The following is a 22682-nucleotide window of genomic DNA, read 5'->3' as shown; positions in this document are numbered from 1 at the left end:
TCAAAAAAATAAAATAAAAGGCCAGGGGGCTGAGGGTGTAGCCCAGGGATAGAATGTTTGCCTGCCATGTGTGAGGACCTAGGTTCTATCTCCAGTACTGCAAAAACAAGAAAACATTGACTAGTTCAGTTCAGTCTGTACTCAGAAGTGACAGTGTATAAAGAATGGTTAGAACTCTAAGCTTGCCCCACAAATGTGTTTGCAGAAAGGAGGGCATCAGATGTGCAGTTGAGCATGTGCTCCGCCCCCTGGAAGTGGTCTACACAGTGGGGATGTTGTGGGTAGATGGGATGGGCAGGCTAGGCCAAGGAGCTAGAGTGTGCACACAGTGTGACAGTTCAGAGAACAGTGATGCACAGATGGGGTAAATGCAGATAGAACGCAGAGTGTGCGTGTGCATATAAGTTTGTAAAGGCAGCTCGGGCCAACTCAAACCAAGAATGGAATTTAGGCCCTCCTGGGAATAGAGTCATTGAGATACCTAAGAAAGTTAGTAACTACCATATATTTAATTAAAGGACTTTAATTAAATGTCACTCCAGTGACATAGGGGATAGTAGCTAATAAATTATACTAGTAGCTAACATTTCTTCAGCAATTACCTTGTACCAAATATTGTATTAAGTACTTACATAATTGGTCTCATTTAATCCTTGCTCCATCCCATAAGATAGATACATTTTTACTCCCATTTTAGAGATGAAGAGAATTGAGGTTCTGGTATAGTTCTTAGTAAGATACAGCCATAGTTAGTGCAAACCCAGTCAATATTCCTAGGCTCTGAGATCTCCAGCCACCCAAGGATACAGCTGGAGGAGGTAAGGTCACAGAATTGGACAGCACCATGAAAGGAAAGGTGTGAGGGGTGAGGTGCATTGAAATGTTCGTGGCAAGGCAGGAATACAGCCAGCAAGGTTGGAGGAATACTTGGAAACTAGAATGCATAGGACCTGGTCACTGTGGCAGAGTAGCTAATGATGGCTGGTATTTCTACAGATTATCTATTTGCTGGAAATACAAAAGGAGCATGTCAGGAGCAGAGGTAAAGCCAGAGATATCTCTTCAGGGAACTCAGATGAGGAACAATAGGGAGTATAGAACCCAGACCTGAAGGGCTCTGAGTGGAATTGTTGGTCCTTAGCACTTAGGAGTCCTTAAAGATGAAGGTTGAGTGAGAAGCAAGAGACAGGAGCAAGGATGATACAGAGGCTGCAGAGCAGCCGAGGAGGGCTGTGGTCAGAGGAAGGAAGAGCTTCCAGGAGAAAAGAGTTTCTCTACACTGCCAAGTCCTGGGGAAAGGTCAGATTGAGGCCTGCTAGCTGGGGTAAAAGAAACCAGAGCAGAGCTTGTTAATTGACTTGTTCAGGTGACTGTGTCTCATACCCATGTTTGACAGTGCTGTTTCTCTTTTCCCCAGAATCCATCAGTGATGTCACATTTGGAGCAGGGGTCAGTTACATAGGGACACCATGGACTTCTTTTTCAGCCAAAGGCAAGTTCTCAGTTTCCTTCTTGTCTGATACATTAGCTGGCTTTGAAGATCTGGGAAAACTGAATTTCTGTTTTGACTCCCTTTCAGAGAAAACTGAAGCCCAGAGTCAAGGAAATGACATTTTATGTTTATCATTGCCTGATAAACCGTAAGTTTACCAAAGAGTTCTGTTTTGATCAGGGTTTTTCTTTTAGTTTCAGAATCACTGTCTCATTTCTTCTCCTAGACCTCCCCAGCCTCAGCAGTGGAATGTGAAGTCTCCAGCCAGGAATAAAGACAACCCAAACCCCAGTCGAAGATCCCTCCGAAAGAGCCCCCTGAAAACAGCCAACTGAAATAGTGTGTTCCAGTGCCTGTCCAGGAAGACAAGAGCCCAAGGGAACATTCTTGAATCCTGAGCATGGAAAGGCAGAGGAATCATTTGCTGTATGCCTCAGGCAATGTTTCATTGTGTAATACCAAAGCTTTTCCTTAGGATCTGTCCCAGTGCTGTATTTGTTCACCTGTGTTTGGCTGACCAACCTTGTGTTATTTTTCTTCATAATATATGTGGTTAAAAAATTGTGAAATAGGGCTGGGGTTCTGGCTCAGTGGTAGAACGCTTGCGTAGCATGCGTGAGGCACTGGGTTCGATCCCTGGCACCACATAAAAATAAAATAAAGGTATTGTGTCCATCTACAATTAAAAAAATATTTTTTAAAAAAAATTGTGAAATAAGAGAAATGCCAGGTTTAGATTTTCTTATCCTAAAGTTAAGCTATTTAATATCATAATTTTATCCATCTGAATTTAAGTCCATTCTGATAAGCTATAATCTGGTCTTTAATGAACACAACTTGGAAAATTTCAGTTTTTTATATGAATCAAGCTGCTGTTAGCTTGTTTAAATTCCTTATAGTAAATATTTTCCCATGTCTAATGTCAAAATTTCAATTGTTATATTTTTTCTATTATTTATAATTGCAGATTTTAAAAAATGTACAGCTTTCTAAAATGAATTATAATAAAGGTCAAGCATAAAAAATACAGTCTTCTAGTATTCAGTAGAATTTTTTGATTTTTTAGAAACAGGGCTTTCATAGGTAGTTGTATTAAGTTTACATAAAGTATTTAAGAATGAAACGAAGTCTTTCCTGTTAAGAAAAAGATGATTATGTTTTTCCTTAAGGTTTGGTTCATCTGCCACCTGCCTTTGTTCCCATATGGAAGCTGTCTGCCTTCTAATAACAGCCTTATTAGCACGAGTCTTACTTTTTAAAACACAGCTTGATGTTGCTTACGTGAAATAGCACTGAGGCCGATTTGTATGAAATTCTGTTAAGGATTGCTTTACAATGGGGGTGTAACTTGAGTTTTTATTGGCACTAGCAGGCGAACTTAAAATAATGTTTGTTCAAGAATGCCTAGGATGAAATTCAGTTGGCTTTTTTTCTTTTTTTTTTGGTGTGTGGGTGAGAGAGACAAGGTCTCATTTTGTTGCCCAGGCTCCACCTCTACCCCAACCCCCACCCAACTCCCGAGCCATCCTCAAGCCATCCTCCTGCCTCAGCAGCTGGTCAACATGCCTGACTGGTTCCATTTTCTGATTCCATTTTTATAAAGGCAAAAGTGTAAACATATTGGTATTTTGTTTTGTCTTTTTAATAACTCATGCTGAATTTTTTTCTAAGTGCTAGGGATCAATCTAGGACCTAACACATGCTAGGCAAGTGCTCTACCACCATGTAACATCCCCACCCCCAAAGTTACTATTGTAGGGGTTTTGTTCTTGTTGTTTGGTACCAGGGATTGGATCCAGGGGCACTTAACCATAAAGCTACATCCCAGCCCTTTTTTTTTTTTTTTTTTTTTGAGATGGTCTCACTGAAGTTGGGTGAGACTTGTCTTGAACTTGATTTGAGATCCTCCTGCCTCGGCCTCCCAAGCCTCTGGGATTACAGTTGTGTGCTACCACGCCCAGCAGTATTTGTGTTTTCAGCATGTGTATTAGTTAGATTTGGAAGATGGAAAGTTACTGTGCTCCATCCACAGCTCTGCCATAAATGATCTGTGACAAAGATAGCTTCATCACTGGTTGAGTGACTCAAAAAGCTGCTTGTGAGTAAACACACACTTGGTTCCAAGTTCAGGTACTGACTTCCCCGCAGACAGTGTACCTTTTCAGTGTACCTGCCTAATAAAATGCTAGGAGAACACATGAACGTTAACATAATCACAATCAAGAAAGAATGAAGAGATTTTTTTTTAAAGCTTTTATAAATGAGGTTTAAACAAATACCACATTATAGGTGTGTTAGTACAAGTCTGTAACAACTATGTACAGCAACATCCATGTCAGGCCAGAGAACATCCTTGTTCAGGCTTCTTTAGTCACATTCAAATCTTAAAGAAACATGGGTGCTCCTTCTCTGTATGCAGTTTTACAGTTACAGTTAACAGTTTCCCAAGTTCCACGCGTCAGAACCACTTCCATGGCACTAGGGCAGAAGGCTCTAGGGTGTAAGAAGGGAGGTAATAAGGACACCCTATCACTATTACAGCCAAAAAGGCTAGCATGTTATTCCTCAACAGTTAGAGACTGGGGGAGTGACCCCCTTCCTTCCAGGAGGTGGCAGACATGAAAGAACAAGTCTCAACTCTAAGCATTCAAGATGCAAATGCAAGACTGGTACCACTGACAAAGTGTGGGAGAGTTGCCTGCTGTTCCTGCCAAATATCCCACAGCACAATATTTCATATAACTTTAAATCAAAGTCAACATGTCTCAAGTATTCAATTAAAAAAACCAAAAGTATTAAAAAATTAAGACACTGAAATCTGAATTACAAGGTGACTACATTCTACAAAAAAGCCACCCTCCAGGCACACATGGAATTAGGCGCACCTCTGAGAAGCTCCTTGATTCAACCCACTTCACATCATGAGTCCAACACAGCACTGTATTTGAAGCTGAAAAATCTACTCTTGAAGAACAAAGGCTTTTAGGCCAAGTTTCTAATGTCTCCCACAAAGTGAACAGTGTCTCAGGTAGATAAAAGAGTTAAAATTAGAAAACTGCTTTTGATTCAGGCAGGCATTTTACTTTCCTCACCATCGTGTTTTGACCTGGCTGTACTTCCTCATAGTCTTCAAAAGGCTGGACTGGCTGCCACCACATAATGGTTTATTATGAAGGAGAGAGAGAACCTATGGTGTCAGGGTGCTTTCTTCATAGCAAAGAGAAACAGCTGGATTCATTTTCTTTTAAAAATATTACTTAAGTTGACAGATCTGGTTTCAAAATGGCCTTTGGCCTAGACAGTCTTATGAACTACACAATTAAAATTAACTTAAAAACCAAATAGCAAGACCCACTTATTTGTGAGCCAGCTACAACCAAAAGAAGGTCTGTCTCAGGAACCTTAAGGCTGGGATGCCACACAGAAGACACCAAGTTTCCTAAGTGGCCACATTAGAACTTCTAAGAGCTATACAGCAAATACACAACACTACTGAAGCTAATAGGGACACAGCTGTGGTAAGGACTGTGAAGACACAGTGGGCCTTCTCACCAGCACCTACAAGTCAGTGTTATCTGACTTAACTCCAAAAATATATCATTGTGGTCACTACAGATATCTAAGGGCTTCTTTGGCAGTCTCCGGGCACAGGCAGTTGTGATCTCAGGAAAAGGCAGTTCAGAGCTAACCTGAGAGCTCCCTAAGTTTCTTTTAGAGAGATGCAAGCAGATGTCAACAGGGCTAGACTGGAATTTTCTAAAAGTTTCCTAAGTAACAATGGTCTGATGTACACATGGCATAAGTTTTCTAATGAAAAATGCTAAAGCACATGAACAAAGGAATGTTCTAGTAAGTCTCCTTGAGAGGATTCATTGGGTAAAATACTCTCAACTATTGGTACTTTCCAATTTAATACTAGTAGCTTAGAACTTCTATCTTAAGTGAAACTCTTAAAAAAAATAGTTTTTAAAACACTGTATGACAATATATTTACAGTTTAAATAGAAATTTTCTTTTCAATAATCAAAATACATCTTTAGAAAAATTTAGAATGTAAAATTTTATAAAATAAGCAAGACCCACTGAAAAGAATCTTTCAGTACCATTTCAGACTTTAGCCAAAGATGAAGTTTTCCTTAAATCCTTATACCTTCATGGACTAGCAGGGTTCTTTGGGGAAGAAGAACCCTCTTCCAGCAAGCCATTTACCTTCCTGATTTTGGTTGTTTTTATAAAATGCTGATCCAAAAAGATTCTCCAAGATGGACACAACAACACTGATCACCAGAGCCTTAAGAAGAGACCTGTGGGCCCATGGAATGAGGCACTGCATGCAAATCCTTTTCTGAAGTTATTACTGGAAATGGCAACTGAAGACCTTGTGCCATGCTCACATTGTTGCTATCACAGTCACCTCATCCTCTTGTGGCCAGTGCTTATGGCTAATGAACAAGCAGTGGCAAAATCAGATCTGTGGTGCCCAGCCCAGGAGAACAGATATGGGCAAGACCTTTCAGATCACCCTAATACCCATGTGAAAATTGGGTCAGCAATAGGTTGGAGACCCAACTCGTGAACTCACAGTTCCTTTTCCTTGTGGTTACTGTGCCCATCTTGTGCAAGATTCCTTTATTTGTGTGGCTTGTTAAAAGAGTAAGAAAGGAGTAGTGGTCAACTTTGGCCAAAACAAAAAGCTTGTGCATGAGTGTCTAGCTCTGTCCAAGTGCACTTGGCTCATGACTGCCCTTGACAGGAGTTTCTTTCTAGTAGAGGTATCTGCATATGCTCTCAGCCACACCGCCAGGCCTCAGATCACAAACGATGACTTGTGTCTGAAGTCACCCTGCAAAACCAGTGTAAAATTAGAAGCAATCCAGAGTTGTCATGAGGTTGTAAATAAGAGAACTGGTTAAATCACACAGGGGCTAAACAAGTCTCCAAAGAGGAAACCAAGGGCAAAACAAAATAAAAGAAATGATCACGTTTAAACAGTGACATCCACTAGAGCCTGCAAAGTGTCAGTGCCACTGCTGTGCACAGGTTACCTGTGCAGAGTTGAGGAGCTTAGGGTTTGCAATATAACTCAGAAATATTCCCATGGGCCCCTCCATTTCCAAGCTAGAATGCCATTTTCACTCCATTAGCAGGCCTCCTATTTTTAAGCCCCCTTAGAAAATAACCCCTGCATTCCTTTTTCTCATTTCTACACTGGGCAAAGGCACTTTGGTCACCTGTAATTTGAGAACGGTGGCTGCTTCCTTTATGCAAATAACAGTGCATGTAAAAATGTGCAGGAAACTATCAACTCAGGATTCTTACTCAGGAGAAAATAGCCCTAGAGCAGTTTCCCAAATTTGATAGACAAGAATCACTGGAATGCTTGTTTATTATACACACAAATTTCTGGCATATAACTAGGGAAGGCTCTTCTATCTTTCTGTTAAACACTGGGTAAACTGAGAACATTTAAAATCTTTCTAGTCTAGAACACACAGGACACCACAACCCCTGATACCATGTATAAATCTCCCCACCCCACCCCCAGCTTTTCTAAAAGCTACCTAATCTCTTTCCTCCTTACCTCCTCATCTGTCCTGATATAGTTAACTCCATCAGGCTTCCCTGGGCTCTTGTAACTGTGAACAGAAGAGGGCAGTTCAGTGGTGTGTTTATCATATTAATGCCAGGCTGCACTTTGCTTTTCTCATGTAAGGCAGGCTCACCTTTCTCCATCTTGTTTATTGTTGATGAAGTAGCCGCGTCTATATGCACAACAGATGCCCAACGTTATCAGGGCCAAGACAGCAAGAACAACCAGAACACCCCCAATAATTCCAGCAATGTTCAGGTCATCTGTAGAAAAGGAGGTTTGTATGGAGGGATGATACACACTATCTGTTCTTAAAAAACCTTGACCTACCTGTGCCTCACTGCTTCACTTACCATTCTGCCCTCTCATGTCTACCCTAGCCAGGAGAGTATATTGAGAACATTTAAAATCTTTCTAGACTAGAACACACAGGACACCACAACCCCTGATACCATGTATAAAGTACTGAGACTGTAATGGTTCAAATGCAGTCACAATGAAGACTGAATTAAGTGGGGCTCATCTTTTAAAATCCTCTGGCTAAATGCCTGAGAATACTATTAATGCAAGAAATGGTTATATTAAGTCTAGAATTAGGAGCCAGGGAATGTAAGGAAAGGGGGAAAAAATCCTAATTTCCAGAACCCTTATTTGTTGTGGACTATTTTAAGGGAAGAAAATTAATTTGAAGCCTTAAAAGAAAAAAAGTACTAAATGAAAACTTGCCCTTTCACTCCATTAGCAGGCCTCCTATTTTTAAGCCCCCTTAGAAAATAACCCCTGCATTCCTTTTTCTCATTTCTACACTGGGCAAAGGCACTTTGGTCACCTGTAATTTGAGAACGGTGGCTGCTTCCTTTATGCAAATAACAGTGCATGTAAAAATGTGCAGGAAACTATCAACTCAGGATTCTTACTCAGGAGAAAATAGCCCTAGAGCAGTTTCCCAAATTTGATAGACAAGAATCACTGGAATGCTTGTTTATTATACACACAAATTTCTGGCATATAACTAGGGAAGGCTCTTCTATCTTTCTGTTAAACAGTGGTCCAAATGGTTCTTATCATCAAGCAATTTTTGAAACCCTACTCTGCAACTGTTGCAAACAGAAAAGAGGGAAAAGGTCATAAAATTCCCCAAGTGGTTCAGACATACCCCATCTACTCCCTCTTCCTTCAAACAACCTCCCCTTATAACCAGTACCCTAGAGAGGGCATTATCACAGAGCAGGGTAAAATTAGTTGGACAAAAAAAAACCAGTGTCAATCAGTTTCCTGAAAAAAATTTGTAACTGGAAAATTTTCCAAAAGCCTTATACCACCTTGTATTTTGATGATTCTATCAATTACCAGAGAAAGGGCATTAATTACACTCTGTGAAAGTTACATGACTGGTCATGTTTCCAGCACCAAGAGACCTCAGAAGGTCTCTTTTAGAGACCTACTTATCTAGATATAGCATTTTCTCTTCCTTCCTTAAACTTCCCCCAGGGATCTTGGTGAATCCCGTCAGCTCCAAAAGAAAGGCGACCTATGGCAGAACATTGTCTAAACTGACCATCTAATATTCAATTTTAAATATTCTATTCACTTCCCAGTCTTTGAATAAAATCTTTCCAAAAAGTAACTCACAGACTTCCATCTCTTGTTCCTCACACTTGGCTGAGCCTGCATCGTTGGAAGCAATGCAATAATACTGCCCAGAGTCCTCCTTATGAACAGCGTTGAAAACCTGTTTCAAGAAATGAAGGTAAATACTGAGACCAATCATAAGGGCAGCCCTCTAAGGGATAGGAGTGAGGAAGGTAAAGCTGCCAAGGTCCTACTGAGTCCAGAATGTAGTCAGAATCTGCTAATTTGCTTCTAGTTTTCCTGTGGCATCCCAGGCATTGTCTGGCTTCTTCCCTCACCTGCTTTCCTAACACTCTGGCCTAAGAGTTCCCCAACAATGAGCTCCCCTTAGTATCCAGAGGTGCCAAAGCCAGCAACATCTAAAACATGAAGCTGCGTGTGCTTTGCTGTTATTTGGTGAAGGGACTCTGACCAGGACTGCTCCTTAGGCAACACTTTGTCAAAACAAATACTAAGGATCCTATTAAGACCCACCTATTTACCATGTATGGTTGAGTATTATACAGACCAACCCCATCTTGCTGTCAAAGTCTGGGGTGACTTGCTGATAACCAATCTTGTTTCCTTCCCTCATATACTTCCCACCACCACCAGCACTGGGTTATTTTGAATCAAATTCCAGACATGTTTTATCCATAAATATTTCAATATGCGTCTCTAGAAAATAAAGACTTCTAAAACCATAATAACAATGCCATTATCGTGCCTAAAGCAATCAGCAATTGCTTATTATCATCAAATATCCAGTCAGTAATCAAATGTTCCTGATTATCTCCTAATGATTTGTACAGTCCAAATCAGGACTCAAATAATGTCCACCTATAACACTTGGCTAATATCACTTCCTTGGTCCGTTTTATATCTACAGGTTTCCCTTCCTTATTTTACCCTCTTAGGACTTGTTTATAAACGAAGGGTTATTTTTCTTGTAGAATCTCAATAATCCTGGATTCTTAGTTCCTGTCATACAAAATAGTTTTACTGTCTCTCCTAATAACTATTCTTTCCACAAAAAGAATCCATTGCCCCCAACAAAGATATCTCCATCCTCACCTCTTAGAAGATTCTTACCAGAGTGCCTGTCTCAGAGTTTAAGAGAAAAGAGGAATTTCGAAATCTGGGATTGGCTCTGGAATCCGTTGGCAGCGGCACATCATTGCGATACCAGTTGTAGTAAGGCCGGGGATAGCCCTCGCTCTCCTGGCACTGCAGCGTTGCTGCCTTGCCTACAGGGACAGCCTTTGGCACTCTGCAGATAGGGGTTACTGGCTTCACTGCAGGAAAAACATAGGTTGGTATTTAAGATCTCAGCAACATGGCAACATCCAACATTTTCCTAAATCAGCTCCAAATACAAGGAAGCCAGCCAAGAAGCTCCTGCACCACTGCAATCCTAGTCATCACATCTGGAGACTATCCTACCCTCAGAGTTCATGCCACCCCAAGTCCAATCACACATGCATTTTTAATTCCTTCCATCTTCAAGAGGATGCTGTGGAGGAGATAAAGTATGCTAAAGCATTTCCCACAGATAATGAGAATGGGGGCAGCTCCACTTCCTTCTTACCTTTCCCCTCAACTTAGGCAGTCTCAGACTCCCAAGCTCTCCTCCCCCAAGTCATGTGATATCCTCAGGAAATGGAAATAGGAACTGATGACTTACTTTATAGCTACACACTCATGAGCCCTGAAGATGAACACTTTACCTTCACATGAACTCTTACCTTGCACAATTAATTCAATGGCAATTTCATCAATTTCTTTGCGGTCATTCCGAGCAACAACCTCACAGCGATAGAGGGCTGAGTCTGTCCGTGTCACATTCCAGATCTTCAGGGAAGTTTTCCCCAACAGTTCTGCACGACCTGCCAGGTCCCCTATATATTTTTAAAAAACAGGTCTATCTTATTTCTGTTACTGTAAGGTGGTCACTAAGGCCAGGAATTGATGCCAGGCTGCAGACAGGTTTGTTTCTATTCCCATATAACAGAAGTGAATCCTGTGATTGTCACAGGGCAGAGACCTTCCATTAAGTTGAGGTAGCACGGAAACCCCCCACCCCTTTCGAACACTGATTCTTGGGTCAGGTCAGAAGGATTTGAAACATATTACTAAGAGTAACAGGCATGAGTTTACTATAAGACAAAAGAGGAAAAGGGGCACACACTCAAGGGGGAGAGGGTCCTCTCACAGAGAGGGATAGCATACCCATTCTGCCATCCATTTTTATTGGAATTCCAGGTAAGTTTCCAGAGTCCTACCCAACTCCACCTCCTGACTTTTGACTGACAGCAAAGGAATTGCATGAACCACCATCTCCAACAGAAAGGTGTGGTGCTCAGGGTTGCAGTTTTTAAGGAAACTGAGCCCCCTCATTTTTGTTTACATTTCCTGATCTTGTAATGGGTTCACTATCCTTTGAATAGCCCCCATCAAGTTTTTGAGAATCCTGAATTTTTGGCCACCAGGGTGGGTGAGGTTATTACCTGGTTTTAGTGATAAGGGAGGGTCCTAGAGACAATATGGTCTGAAAGGGTGATTTCTCTTAATTAAAGCTGGGGGGAGCTTTTAACATACAGAGCCCCCACCTTCTGGGTGCTTATCTGTCAGATAAGGGTCCCTGTGGCTTTCAATCACCTTTTATTGCCTTTTCCCTGCTCACCCACTCAAGGCTGAGTAGCAATCTTACATGAGGACAATAACCAGGACTGACTCCTCTTTGTAACCTAAGAGCAACAAACAGCAGCTGATTAAGAGACATTCATTGCATGTGTCTCTGTCCTTAAAGCCAGGAACCTCATTTCCTTTTCATCATTCCCAAGAGGGATTCCCCATTGAAAGAAAAAGTAACATTAAAAAAAAAGCATTTTTGATCCAAGATGGTGGAAGAGAGGAGGTACTGTTTCTGGCTGCTCTGTGGTATGAATCCAAGAAAGCAGTGAGGCAGCTTCTCCACAAGGTCTCACCTAGACGGAATACAACACCTCAGAGCATGCGACAGGACTCCTATACAGCGGATTTTCACAGAAATCACCAGCACTGCGACCACCTGCACAGAAATCAGAGCCTCCGTGTTCCAGTAAGATTCTGGACTCCAGACCCAAAGCCCGCAGTACTAACACACACACGGCTCTCAAACAGCGCAGCAGAATCACCAAATCAGCACCTCTGCAGAACTCCAGACTGCGTTCCGCTCCCACACAGGTCACTTGACTGTGTTCTAGGCATAGCACAAGGACATCCCAGCTCTCCCCACCTCATCAGACACCCTGGCACTGGAAGAAGACCAACTCCATCTTGGAAAACCTTTCTTGACATTTTTTGGTGGGCATGGCTATCAGCTCGGATCTTCATCTGAACAGGTGATGTATTGTTGATATTGGGATCTGTTAACATTGTCCTTCCCCACAAAGGAGGGATCTTGAAACCATGCAAGAGCACTACAAATCTATAGGATAAAAACAATAACACAGCAGTCCCACAGAGCTGGAAAGAAACTTGAGCAACATGAAAAGACAATGGAAGAAAGTACCACAAACAATTCAAGACAACACATCATTAAAAGAATTGACAGCTACAGCAGAAAAAAAATTATAGAGAAAGATTTCAGGATATGCATGATTAAAATGTTTTGGGATCTCAAAGAAGACATTACAGAACAAACACAGGCAGTGAAAGATCACTTTGACAATGAGCTACATTAACAAATCCAAGAAGCAAAAGATCACCTCAACAGCTGGAGATAGAGGTTATACCAAAAAACCAAACAGAAATCCTTGAAATGAAAGAAATAATAAACCAAATTAAAAACTCAAACAAGCGCATCACCAAAAAAGTAGACCACTTAGAAGACAGGACATCAGACAATGAAGATAAAATATATCATCTTGAAAACAATGTAGACAGCAGCAAAAATTGTAAGAAACCATGAGCAGAACATCCAAAAAAATACGGGATAGCATAAAATGACCAAATTTAAGAGTTACTGGGATAGAGGAAGGCATAGAGGTCCAAACCAAAGGAATGAGCTATCTGTTCAATGAAATAATATCAGAAAACTTTCCAGACATGAAGAATGAAACGGAAATCCAAATCCAAGAAGCCTACAGGACGCCAAATGTGCAAAATCACAACAGATCCACACCAAGACCCATTATAATGAAAATGCCCAGCATACAGTACAAGGAGAGAATTTTAAAAGCCACAGAGAAAGGAATCAGATTACATATAGACCCTGAAAGCTAGAAGATCCTGGAATAACATATTTCAAGTTCTGAAAGATAATGGGTGCCAACCAAGAATCTTGTATCCAGCAAAATTAAGCTTCAGATTTAAAGATTCAGCAAAGTAGCAGGATATAAAATCAACACCCATAAATCAAAGGTATTTCTGTATATCAATGACAAATCCTCTGAGAAGGAAATGAGGAAAACAAACCCATTCACAATATCCTCAAAAAAAAAAAAAAATACTTGGGAATCAACTTAACAAAAGAGGTGAAAGATCCATACAATGAAAACGACAGAACCCCAAAGAGAGAAATCAAAGAAGACTTTAGAAGATGGAAAGATCTACCTTGCTCTTGGATAGGCTGAATTAATATTATCAAAATGACCATACTACCAAAAGCACAATACAGATTTAATGCAATTCCAATAAAAATCCCAATGGCATTCCTCATAGAAATAGAAAAAGCAATCATGAAATTCATCTGGAAAAATAAAGAGACCCAGAATAGCTAAAGCAATCCTAAACAGGATGAGTGAAGCAGGTGATATCACTATACCAGACCTTAAACTATACTACAGAACAATAGTAACAAAAACAGCATAGTATTGGCACCAAAATAGGCTGGTAGACCAATGGTACAAAATAGAGGGCACGAGATTAACCCACAAAATTACAATTATCTTATATTAGACAAAGGTGCCAAAAACATGCACTGGAGAAAAGATAGCATCTTCAACACATGGTGCTGGGAAAACTAGAAATCCATATGCAACAAAATGAAATTAAATCGTATCTCTCACCATGCACAGAACTCAACTCAAAGTAGATCAAGGACCTAGGAATTAAACCAGAGACTCTGCGTCTAATACAAAAAAAGTAGGCCCTAATCTTCATCAGGCGGGATTAGGCCCTAACTTCCTTAATAAGACTCCCATAGCACAAGAATTAAAACCAAGAATCAATAAATGGGATGGAATCAAACTAAAAAGTTTCTTCTCGGCAAAAGAAACAATCTGTGAGGTGAATAGGGAGCCTACATCCAGGGAGCAAATTTTTACCTCTCACACATCAAATACAGCACTAATATCTAGGGTATATAAAGAAATCAAAGAGCTAAACACTGAAACAACAGTGACCTAAACAGACACTTCTCAGAAGAGGATATACAATCAATCAACAAATACGTGAAAAAATGCTCATCTTCTCTAGCAATCACAGAAATGCAAATCAAGACTACTCTAATATATCATCTCACTCCAGTCAGAATGGCAGCTATTATGAAGACAAACAACAAGTGTTGGTGAGAATGTGGGGAGAAAGGTACATTCATATATTGCTGGTGGGACTGCAAATTGGTGCAACCAATTTGGAAAGCAGTATGGGGATTCCTTGGAAATCTGGGAATGGAACCACCATTTGACCCAGCTATTCCTCTCTTTGGACTATACTTAAAAACAGCATACTACAGGGAGACAGCCACATCAATGTTTATAGCAGCACAATTCACAATAGCTAAACTGTAGAGCCAACCTAGATGTCCTTCAGTGGATGAATGGATTAAAAAATGTGGCATATATACACAATGGAATTTTATTCAGCATTTAAAAAGAACAAAATCATGGCATTTGCAGGTAAATGGATGGCGCTGGAGAAGATAATACTAAGTGAAGTTAGCCAATCAAAAAAAAAATGCCCAACATTTTCTCTGATATAAAGATTGACTCATAGTAGGGTAGGGAGGGAGAGCATGGGAGGATTAGATGAATTCTAGATAGAGAAAAGGAGTGGGAGGGAAAGGGAGTGGGCAGGGGATTAGCAAAGATGGTGGAATGTGATGGACATCATTATACAAAGTACATGTATGAAGACTTAAATTGGGTGTCAACATACTTCATATATAAACAGAGATATGAAAAGTTGTGGTATATATGTGTAATAAGAATTGTAATGCATTCCACTGCTGTCGTGTATTTAAAAAAATAAAATCAATAAAAGATTAAAACAAAAAAACAAAAAACAATGACTTTACCCAAATGATGCTGGGGTAGCTGGATATCCACAAGGAAAAGAAAGAAGCCGAACCTCAACCTCACTTACAACAAAGATCTAACTTTAGAGTTAATACTTTAAAGCTCTTGGGGAAGAAAAAGAAGGCATAAATCTTCATGATCTTAGATTTAGCAATGGTTTCTTAGACATTGTTGTGGAAATCACATTCAACAAAAGACCAAGCATCACTCAGAGAGTTGGAGAACTCAAGTTTATTTTCATTGGCAGACCTAGATGAGCTAGTGCTCTGAAATTCTGGGACCCAAGCTGAGGGTACACAGGGATTTTATAGGAAATTTCACATCATTTCTTAACCAATACAACATTGGTAGGTTTGAACTTTTGGCCCATGTGACCAAGACCATAACTTGGAATTCTTGCAATAAGCAGTTTATCAAAGCAGAAGACATCTGCAAGTAATATAGGAAAGTGGCTTTTATCTCAGGCAGCAGTTTGTCAAGATAATTGCAAGCTTACACTCTTAAGAGCTTCAAACCTAGCACAGAAATATTACAATTTAAACAAGGGTTTAAACAACAATCTTAAAAAGACCAGTAATAAGTAACACTCTTACAAAGACCAAAGCTATAAGGTATATTTTCCTCTTCAGCATGACATCAAAAACACAAGCACATTAAAAAAAAAAAAATAGTTATACTAGCGGGTGCAATGTCACACACTTCTAATCCCATCACTCAGGAGGCTAAGGCAAGAGGATCACAAGTTTGAGGCCAGCCTTAGCAATTCAGGAGAACCTGCCTTTAAAAAAAAAAAAAAAAACGAGGGCTGGGGATATGGTGCAGTGATTCTGGGCTTGCATAACTTGAAATCACAAAAGTTAAAAATGGTTATTCTGGACTTTACATTAAAGTTAAAAATTTATGTTTCAAAGGACACAAACAGGTGAAAAGATAATCCACACAACAGAAAAGAGTTATCTGCAAATCATGTATCTCACAAAGGACCAGTATCACACAATTTGCAACTAAACAACAAATAGACAAATAACCAAATTAAAAATGAACATGAGTTATGAATAGACATTTCTCCAAAGAGAATATACAAATGGCACATGGAAAGATTAATTTATCATCAAGAAAATGGAGATCACAACCACAAGGCACTTCATACCCTCTAAGACTTCTAGGAACAAACAAGCAGATAATAACAAGTGTTGGTAAAGATATGGGAAGCACATTGCTGATGGGAATTTCAAATGATAAAGCGGCTTTGAAAAACAATTTGTCAGTTTCTAAAAATTATTAAACATCCAACTGCCATATGACCCTATGATTGTACTTGTCATTCATCCCTCAGAAATGAAAACCTCAGAAATCAAAAATCTGCATTTGAATGTGCATAACAGTATTACTGGTAATACTCAAAAAGTACATCAACTGATTAATGGATAAAATAATGTGGTAAACCTACAATGGAATGATTCAGCCATAAAAAGGAATGTGGCACTAACACATGCTACACTACGAGTGAATCATGGAAATACACTAAATGAAAGAAGCCAGACATAAGGTAAGATTACATTGATATGAGACAGAAAGCTGACGAAGGGCTTTGCTGGGAGATGGAGTTGGGGGCTGGCTGCTATAGTGATGGGATTTCTTTCAGGGATGATGAAGATATTCTGGAATTTGATAGGGATGATGGCTGCATAACTATGTGAATATACTAGCAAACCACCAAACTGTTCACTATCAAAGGGTGAGACGCAGCAGAGTGGTTTTGATACTGTCCTGCCTCAAGATACAAGAAGAGATAAAGTAGACTCAAGTCTTCCTCTAGCCCTCGCGTCCTGCTTGGTGAATTCTCTTCTTTGCATTCCCCATCCCTAGGGCTAAAAGTAAGATGTTTAATTCCCAGAAGAGAAAATCCTTTAAAGAGTTTCTCACTTGGTTTCTCTGATGATCTAAATTGTATGTACAGTTCAGCAGGGGCAGCTTAAGTGCCAAAGAAAACAGCTCCCTACCCCCAGAGTAATATTCCAATCTCTTTAAATATAGGGGGGTGAGGGAAAGTCCCACGTGAGTGAGCAAAACAATACTATTTTTAAGAGCCTATGACTTCTGATGATATTTAGAACACAAACCAAAATGACCATAGTTTATTTCCATAAATCTTTCTCAACACTCAGCTTCTCTGAAAATCTGACTCTACCTGTACTGACCTTCTGATAATTCCTTCTCTGTCAGAAAAAAAAAGGTGATGTCCTTCTACTCTATGCCGCTGCTCCCCGGCCTTCTGGCAAACTCCCACAGCGATGTCCTAGTGGTTCCTCTCTTGAATCTCTACTGCAGATACCATTAGCTTCAGTTCAGGCCACCATTAGCTTCCTCCAGGTACTATAATTTTGACATGACACTTGCACTCTGTTCCAAGTTTTCCTATCCCCAACCTCTTCCTTGCAAAACTTCAATCTTCTAAAGCATAAATATGACCACTGAACTTCCCCTCAGAATCTCTGGTGGGCTAACCTGGCAATCAGTGTACCGGCTTCATCTCTTCATCTCCTCCTCCTCTCCCTGCCCAAGCCCCAGCTGTGGTAGAAAACTGTACTCCTATCAGTCAAGCTCTCTGCTTCTATGTCTTCACATAGAAGCATTCTTTCCTGCCCTGATTTGTTTATACTTCCCCTTGCCTGGTTAATTGCCCACTCTCCCCCAACCCACACTGCCCAGGTGCCACCTCCTTGACCACCATGCTCCTCCCACATTGTGTCATACCATGACACCCTGTGCTTGCCCAGTGCTGTCTCTGCCCTAGCACCAAGCCTGGGACATGATGGGTAGCTCCACAAACACCTGAGTCCGATACACTCCTTATATCACTCCTGTCACAGGTCATGACAAGAAGACAGCAGAGGAGAGAAAACTTTCACCGTAATTCCTCAAAAAGATGTGTTGTGCATAAAGTCCTAACTAATGAATTGATATTTGTTAAAGCTGAGTGGCAGATGCAGGGAGGTTTGTACACTATTCTCAATACTTTGGCATGTTTGAAATTTTCCATAATAAATTTTAAAAATGAAAACAGTCCTGGCTACACATTCAGGTTATCAATCCTGCTGGCCATAAATGCATGCCCAGGCCTGTGGACAAAGGAGAGGTTAACAGGCAAAAGTACTCCAAGATCATACCTTGAATTTTGTTGTCAAAAAACACGTATGTGGTTTGGTCATCTTGGATTTTCTTCCATTCAATCCTAGGGTCATTTGTCTGTGAATCCGTAATGATACAAGACAATTCTACACCTAATAAGCAAAGGAAAAAAAAAATGAACACTCAGTGAATGTGGAACACTTCTGAGATCACAAGTATAACCAGACCCTGTAAGCCATCTCTAGTTTAAAAGCCCTTTTATGCAGATTATAAACCCAGCCAATACCTTCAAAGTTCCAAAAGACTTTGCAAAAAGATGAGATTTTGCCAGAAAAACAATTAAGACATTAGTAAGGATCTTAGAGAGTACAGCTTCCCTAACCCTGATTTATATAAGAAACTTCTTTGTTGAGTGAGCACAAAGCAGGCAAGAAAGGAATGTTATCCAATGTAAAACCTGCACAGCATGTACTGCAGGCCTGCTAATGTGCTGCTTTCTCTCCACAGGCACACTAAGTAGCTGCCCTGCGCAATATAGATGTGTCCCGAAGTTGACTGCAAGACTACCAAGTGTCCACTAGAGGGTACCCATTCTCCTCAGAGTGTCTCTATGTACTTACTTTCAAATTCCTGCACTACTGGGTTTCGGTTGCTGGATTTGAGATTCACAGCCCCTATCAGGCAGCCTGAAAGGAAAAAGAAAAATCAAATCAGAAACAGGGCATCTCTATACTTCAGAAAAACCCTTGGACTGAGATCAGGATTTAACCTTCTATGTAAGCTACAGTCCCTAACCATAGGGGATGGAAAATATATTTCAAAACAAAGTCTCTTAGCAAGTTGACTACTTTCCTTTCAGCCTGAACTTCTCCGAAAGGAACCAAGAAATGAGTTCTACAAATGCACTCTCCTTCTTAGTCCCAGTAAAAAGCCCTCAAGAAGCTCTAAACCTTTCTCTAATCATTCCCTTCTTACTTAGAATCTCAATCTTCATCATATCTGTAGGGGCCTTCTCTTGCCACGCCTCCCAGCCTCTCCCCTTTCCTCTAGGCTTCAAGGCCAGCAAAAGTGCTGTTGGTGCTACATCACACATTCCAAACTCTTGGTCTGGATTACCCCACCCCTTCAGGATGACATCAACCCTAGAGAGGGTTAATCATCACCACCCTAGAGAGTTCTCAACCAGCTCAGAGTCCACATCACAGTATTTTCATCTAACCTAGTGTTTCCAGTCCATGAATAAGTTTGCATCAGTCTTTGTGGAAATGAAAAAGATAACAGTACTGTGATTCCATGAAGTAATGAAATCAAGATACACTACTTGCCTGGTTTCAAAATTTCTCAACTAATTTTAGAGAGATGATCAAGTAGGCATATCAACACCTAAAAAAAATATCATCCTTTAGCTACTTGGCCTCTAAGAAATGTGGCAACCCCAAAAAAGGTCTTACTAGAGAAAACTCTTACTGAGATCTCTGGTTATGTTCATAACTCTGCTGGAAAGAAAATGTGAATAGAGACTTGCTACTCTGAGCTGCCTTTCAATTCCCTGTACATTAGTAGGCTGCTGGCCAAAACAATCCATTTTTTCCTTTCTATATTTTATTTAATGGTCCAGCTACATGCATTCATGTCCAGCTATACATTCTGATCCTTTCTTTCTCATTTAAACAAAGAAATGGAAAACAGAAATATAATATACCTGAGTTGCTACTAGTTTCTAAAGCACTACTTCTACAAAGGGCTATACGGCCAGGACAACTAAAGGTATTTTGTTTTGGATAACTCCTTCTGAAGACCAAAAATACACCCAATGCATGTGCAGCACTTTCTACTTCCCCTTTAGTCTGAAAGCTCCCAGGAGCCTATTAATGGGTGAATAATATAAATGCCCTAAGTATCTGACAAGGCTCCTTATAAGGAAAGTGACAACAGTTCTTTCAGTATGATCACTATGATTTAGATGACACCAAAATTCTGATTTCAAGTAACTTTGACCAGGGATAAGCATCCAACCCAAAGACTGTCACAGAGGCCTAAGAGGTGACTCATAAGAGCACTGCCCAACTAGATAGCAACTGCATAGCCCAGTTATATCCTTTCTCTAATAAGTAACAAGCCAAGAGGACAAAATAAATTGGAGAGCCATGGCCAGAAGAGAAATAGAGTAGACGCAGATTACTAGGAGAGGTAAGTAGATTCATCAAAATGGTAGAAATATTAAAAATGGCAACGTCTGGTGGACAAGAGGATAAGTAGGCACTACAATAGCTAGAGTCAGCACAGTATCAATTTTCATGGAAGGCCAACAGATATATATCTCCACAATAAATATCTAAGGAAAACTAAACCAATTTGTTTCTTAAAACTGTTAGATAATAGTACTAAGCAATGGTACATGAGCCAACAACATTGCAGCAGGGTCCCAGGGTTTCTTTGAATTGACTTTAGTGAACAATCAAGTAACTTGTAGAAATACAACAGGTATACTAACCTGGGAATAAACAGGTGAAAACAAAGGGAACCAATCAAGAAAAATGTCAAGAAGGAAAGATCAATGGTGCTAAATCCTGACAGAGTCTACTGGGATCTTTGTACTGTTAGTTATAGGTTTCTCAATGTATTTCAGAAGGGAAATTTCTTTAGTAAAGCACTTTAAGATGAAGTTGACCCCCAACACTCATATTAACATTAAATGACTTGAAGATGAAGCCCCTGTGTGTGATGGTCTCCTTGATATTTCTGGAGAAGATCAACTAGGGTCAAAACCCCTTCCCAACAAAAAGGAGGAGTGAAACAAGTGATTGGCAATGAGTACAGAAGGTGGGTCCTAGTTCTCCTGGTAAACATCAAACAATAATAAATTTGGAAGTAATACGGTTTTCTTTGTAATTCTCTGCTTAGACCCCTCTCTATGCCCTGCCCCCCTCCCCAAATCATACTTTGAGTATCACTTTCACTTACAACAAAATTTTTCTTGCTTGGCTTTTCATGTCTGACTTTACATTCTCTTTCATCAGATACAAGAAACTGAGGTTTGAAGCTTCAACTCCTCACTCTCCTGTGACACAACCTAAAAGAAACTAAAGTAATAACCTCAAATAGTGGAGATAATCATCTCTTTTATTCCTCTACACTGAGGAAAAGGAAGGTGCTATATAAAAATTGGAACAAAAGTGAATGTTCTGCATTTCATATCGGAGGCTTGGAGTAATTTCTCTCCTGTCCTTCTATACCAGATAAGTTTCACAGGCAGCTTTTTGTGCCAATCCTAAGAAAGAATAAGTCCCAAGAAGATTCAAGAATAGAGAACTGCTTCAAGGCAAGGGATTAACTGTAACAACTGGGCCCAAGATCTGATAAGGTTCAAGCTGAGAATTCTTTCTCAGAATTCTCACATTATTCCTAAACAATTCTTAAATTTATAAGTATTCTAAAACTCCTAAGTCTGTCCATCTCCAATAGCCTAGAATTCCACTTTTAAATTTAGTAATAATAACATTTAAAAAAAAATTGTGCTATGAGGATTTCAAGCCATGAACTTTACACTTGCAGACAACATAAGTTAACTCATGTGGAAAATACTAGTAATAACATCTTAACATACCCAGTTAAGAAGTGAGTCTGTAGGCCAGCTTGAAGTAGTAGTTGCTGAAGTTTAGATGTGCATCCCCCAAATCCCATGCTATCAGAATACTCACACCGAGATGACAATATTTAGAACTAAGAAAGGGTTTTTTAAGAAAGGAAAAAAAAAAAAAAAAAAAAAAAAACTTGCTAACCTAACAAATCTTGTTCCTATTATTTTCATGTCTAGTCTTGTCCTGTCCATCAGATTCTAAGCTTATAGGAGGATTCCATCATATAATATCCCATATGAATTTTAAATATAATTATCCCATATGACAAATGGGAGGATCCATTTACTGAGCAATTTCTATTTAGCAAGTATTATATGATAGAGACTGGTCTAGACATTAGGGATGATATAAACAAAATATAAAACTCTTTGTTCTCAGAGCTTACACTTCAGTTTTTTTTAAAAACAGTCACCAGGAGACGCAGGGTTACAGCGCTGCAGTTTCTGCCAGCCGCGCAAGCACCGTACTCAGGGCTGAATTCTGGGTTCGAGACGGGGGAAGGAAGCGGTCCATCTCGGTTCTCCACACCGGTCAGACCACAGAGGAGGCCAGCAGCCACCATGTTGGTAAACTGACGTCACCTTCCCTGTTTTCGACTGACCGCAGCTCATTCAGCCATAGATCAGGTAATTTCAGGCTGCAATTCGCCTGCGGCTTGCAGACAGATTGCTAGGGTTCAGCGCCTGGGTGCTTCTTAGAACCTGATCTTATCGGAGCGAACACCGAGCGCGGGGCGGCCGAGTTCCGGCTCCCGGAACCGTCCCGGAACCGCCCTGGCCCAGGGCTGCGGAGCCTGCGGAGGCTGCTTCTTGGACCCTGCCCCTATCAGAGCATACACCAAGCACTAAGCGGCCAAATTCCGGCTCCCGGAACTGAGCCCGCAGGGACTGCTTCTTGGAGCTTACACTTATAGGAGCTCACACCAAGCACGGAGC

The 22682-nt window shown here is 40.3% G+C and overlaps 2 protein-coding genes across 7 annotated transcripts in view; one reads left to right on the top strand and one right to left on the bottom strand.

The window, feature by feature from the left end:
• Ncapd3 (non-SMC condensin II complex subunit D3) overlaps positions 1–2533 on the top strand; it is a 72903-nt gene extending 70370 nt beyond the window's left edge. For 2 of the 4 annotated variants that reach the window (XM_015499067.2, XM_048796230.1), the window contains 3 exons: positions 1418–1492; positions 1580–1640; positions 1719–2533. In XM_015499067.2, coding sequence (XP_015354553.1) covers positions 1418–1492; positions 1580–1640; positions 1719–1827 — 245 coding nt within the window. In that variant the 3' untranslated portion in view covers positions 1828–2533. The remainder of the gene's footprint in view (positions 1–1417; positions 1493–1579; positions 1641–1718) is intronic. The other 2 variants (XM_015499066.2, XM_048796231.1) reach the window with 2 other exon arrangements.
• Positions 2534–4912: 2379 nt separating this feature from the next.
• The window catches only part of Jam3 (junctional adhesion molecule 3), a 70888-nt gene continuing 53118 nt past the window's right edge, over positions 4913–22682 (bottom strand). Inside the window, exons 1-9 of one of the 3 annotated variants that reach the window (XM_048796243.1) lie at positions 19082–19194; positions 18727–18792; positions 18145–18258; positions 10439–10591; positions 9786–9988; positions 8715–8814; positions 7216–7345; positions 7074–7128; positions 4913–6335 (exon numbers count right to left, since the gene is read on the bottom strand). In XM_048796243.1, the coding sequence (XP_048652200.1) occupies positions 6300–6335; positions 7074–7128; positions 7216–7345; positions 8715–8814; positions 9786–9988; positions 10439–10591; positions 18145–18258; positions 18727–18792; positions 19082–19103 (879 nt within the window). In that variant the 5' untranslated portion in view covers positions 19104–19194 and the 3' untranslated portion in view covers positions 4913–6299. Of the gene's footprint in view, positions 6336–7073; positions 7129–7215; positions 7346–8714; positions 8815–9785; positions 9989–10438; positions 10592–18144; positions 18259–18726; positions 18793–19081; positions 19195–22682 lie in introns of those variants that run through there. The other 2 variants (XM_048796244.1, XM_015499098.2) reach the window with 2 other exon arrangements.

This window comes from Marmota marmota, unplaced genomic scaffold (assembly GCF_001458135.2).
Source record: "Marmota marmota marmota unplaced genomic scaffold, marMar, whole genome shotgun sequence".
Taxonomy (NCBI): domain Eukaryota; kingdom Metazoa; phylum Chordata; class Mammalia; order Rodentia; family Sciuridae; genus Marmota; species Marmota marmota.
This window is presented reverse-complemented; position numbering and strand designations above follow the sequence as displayed.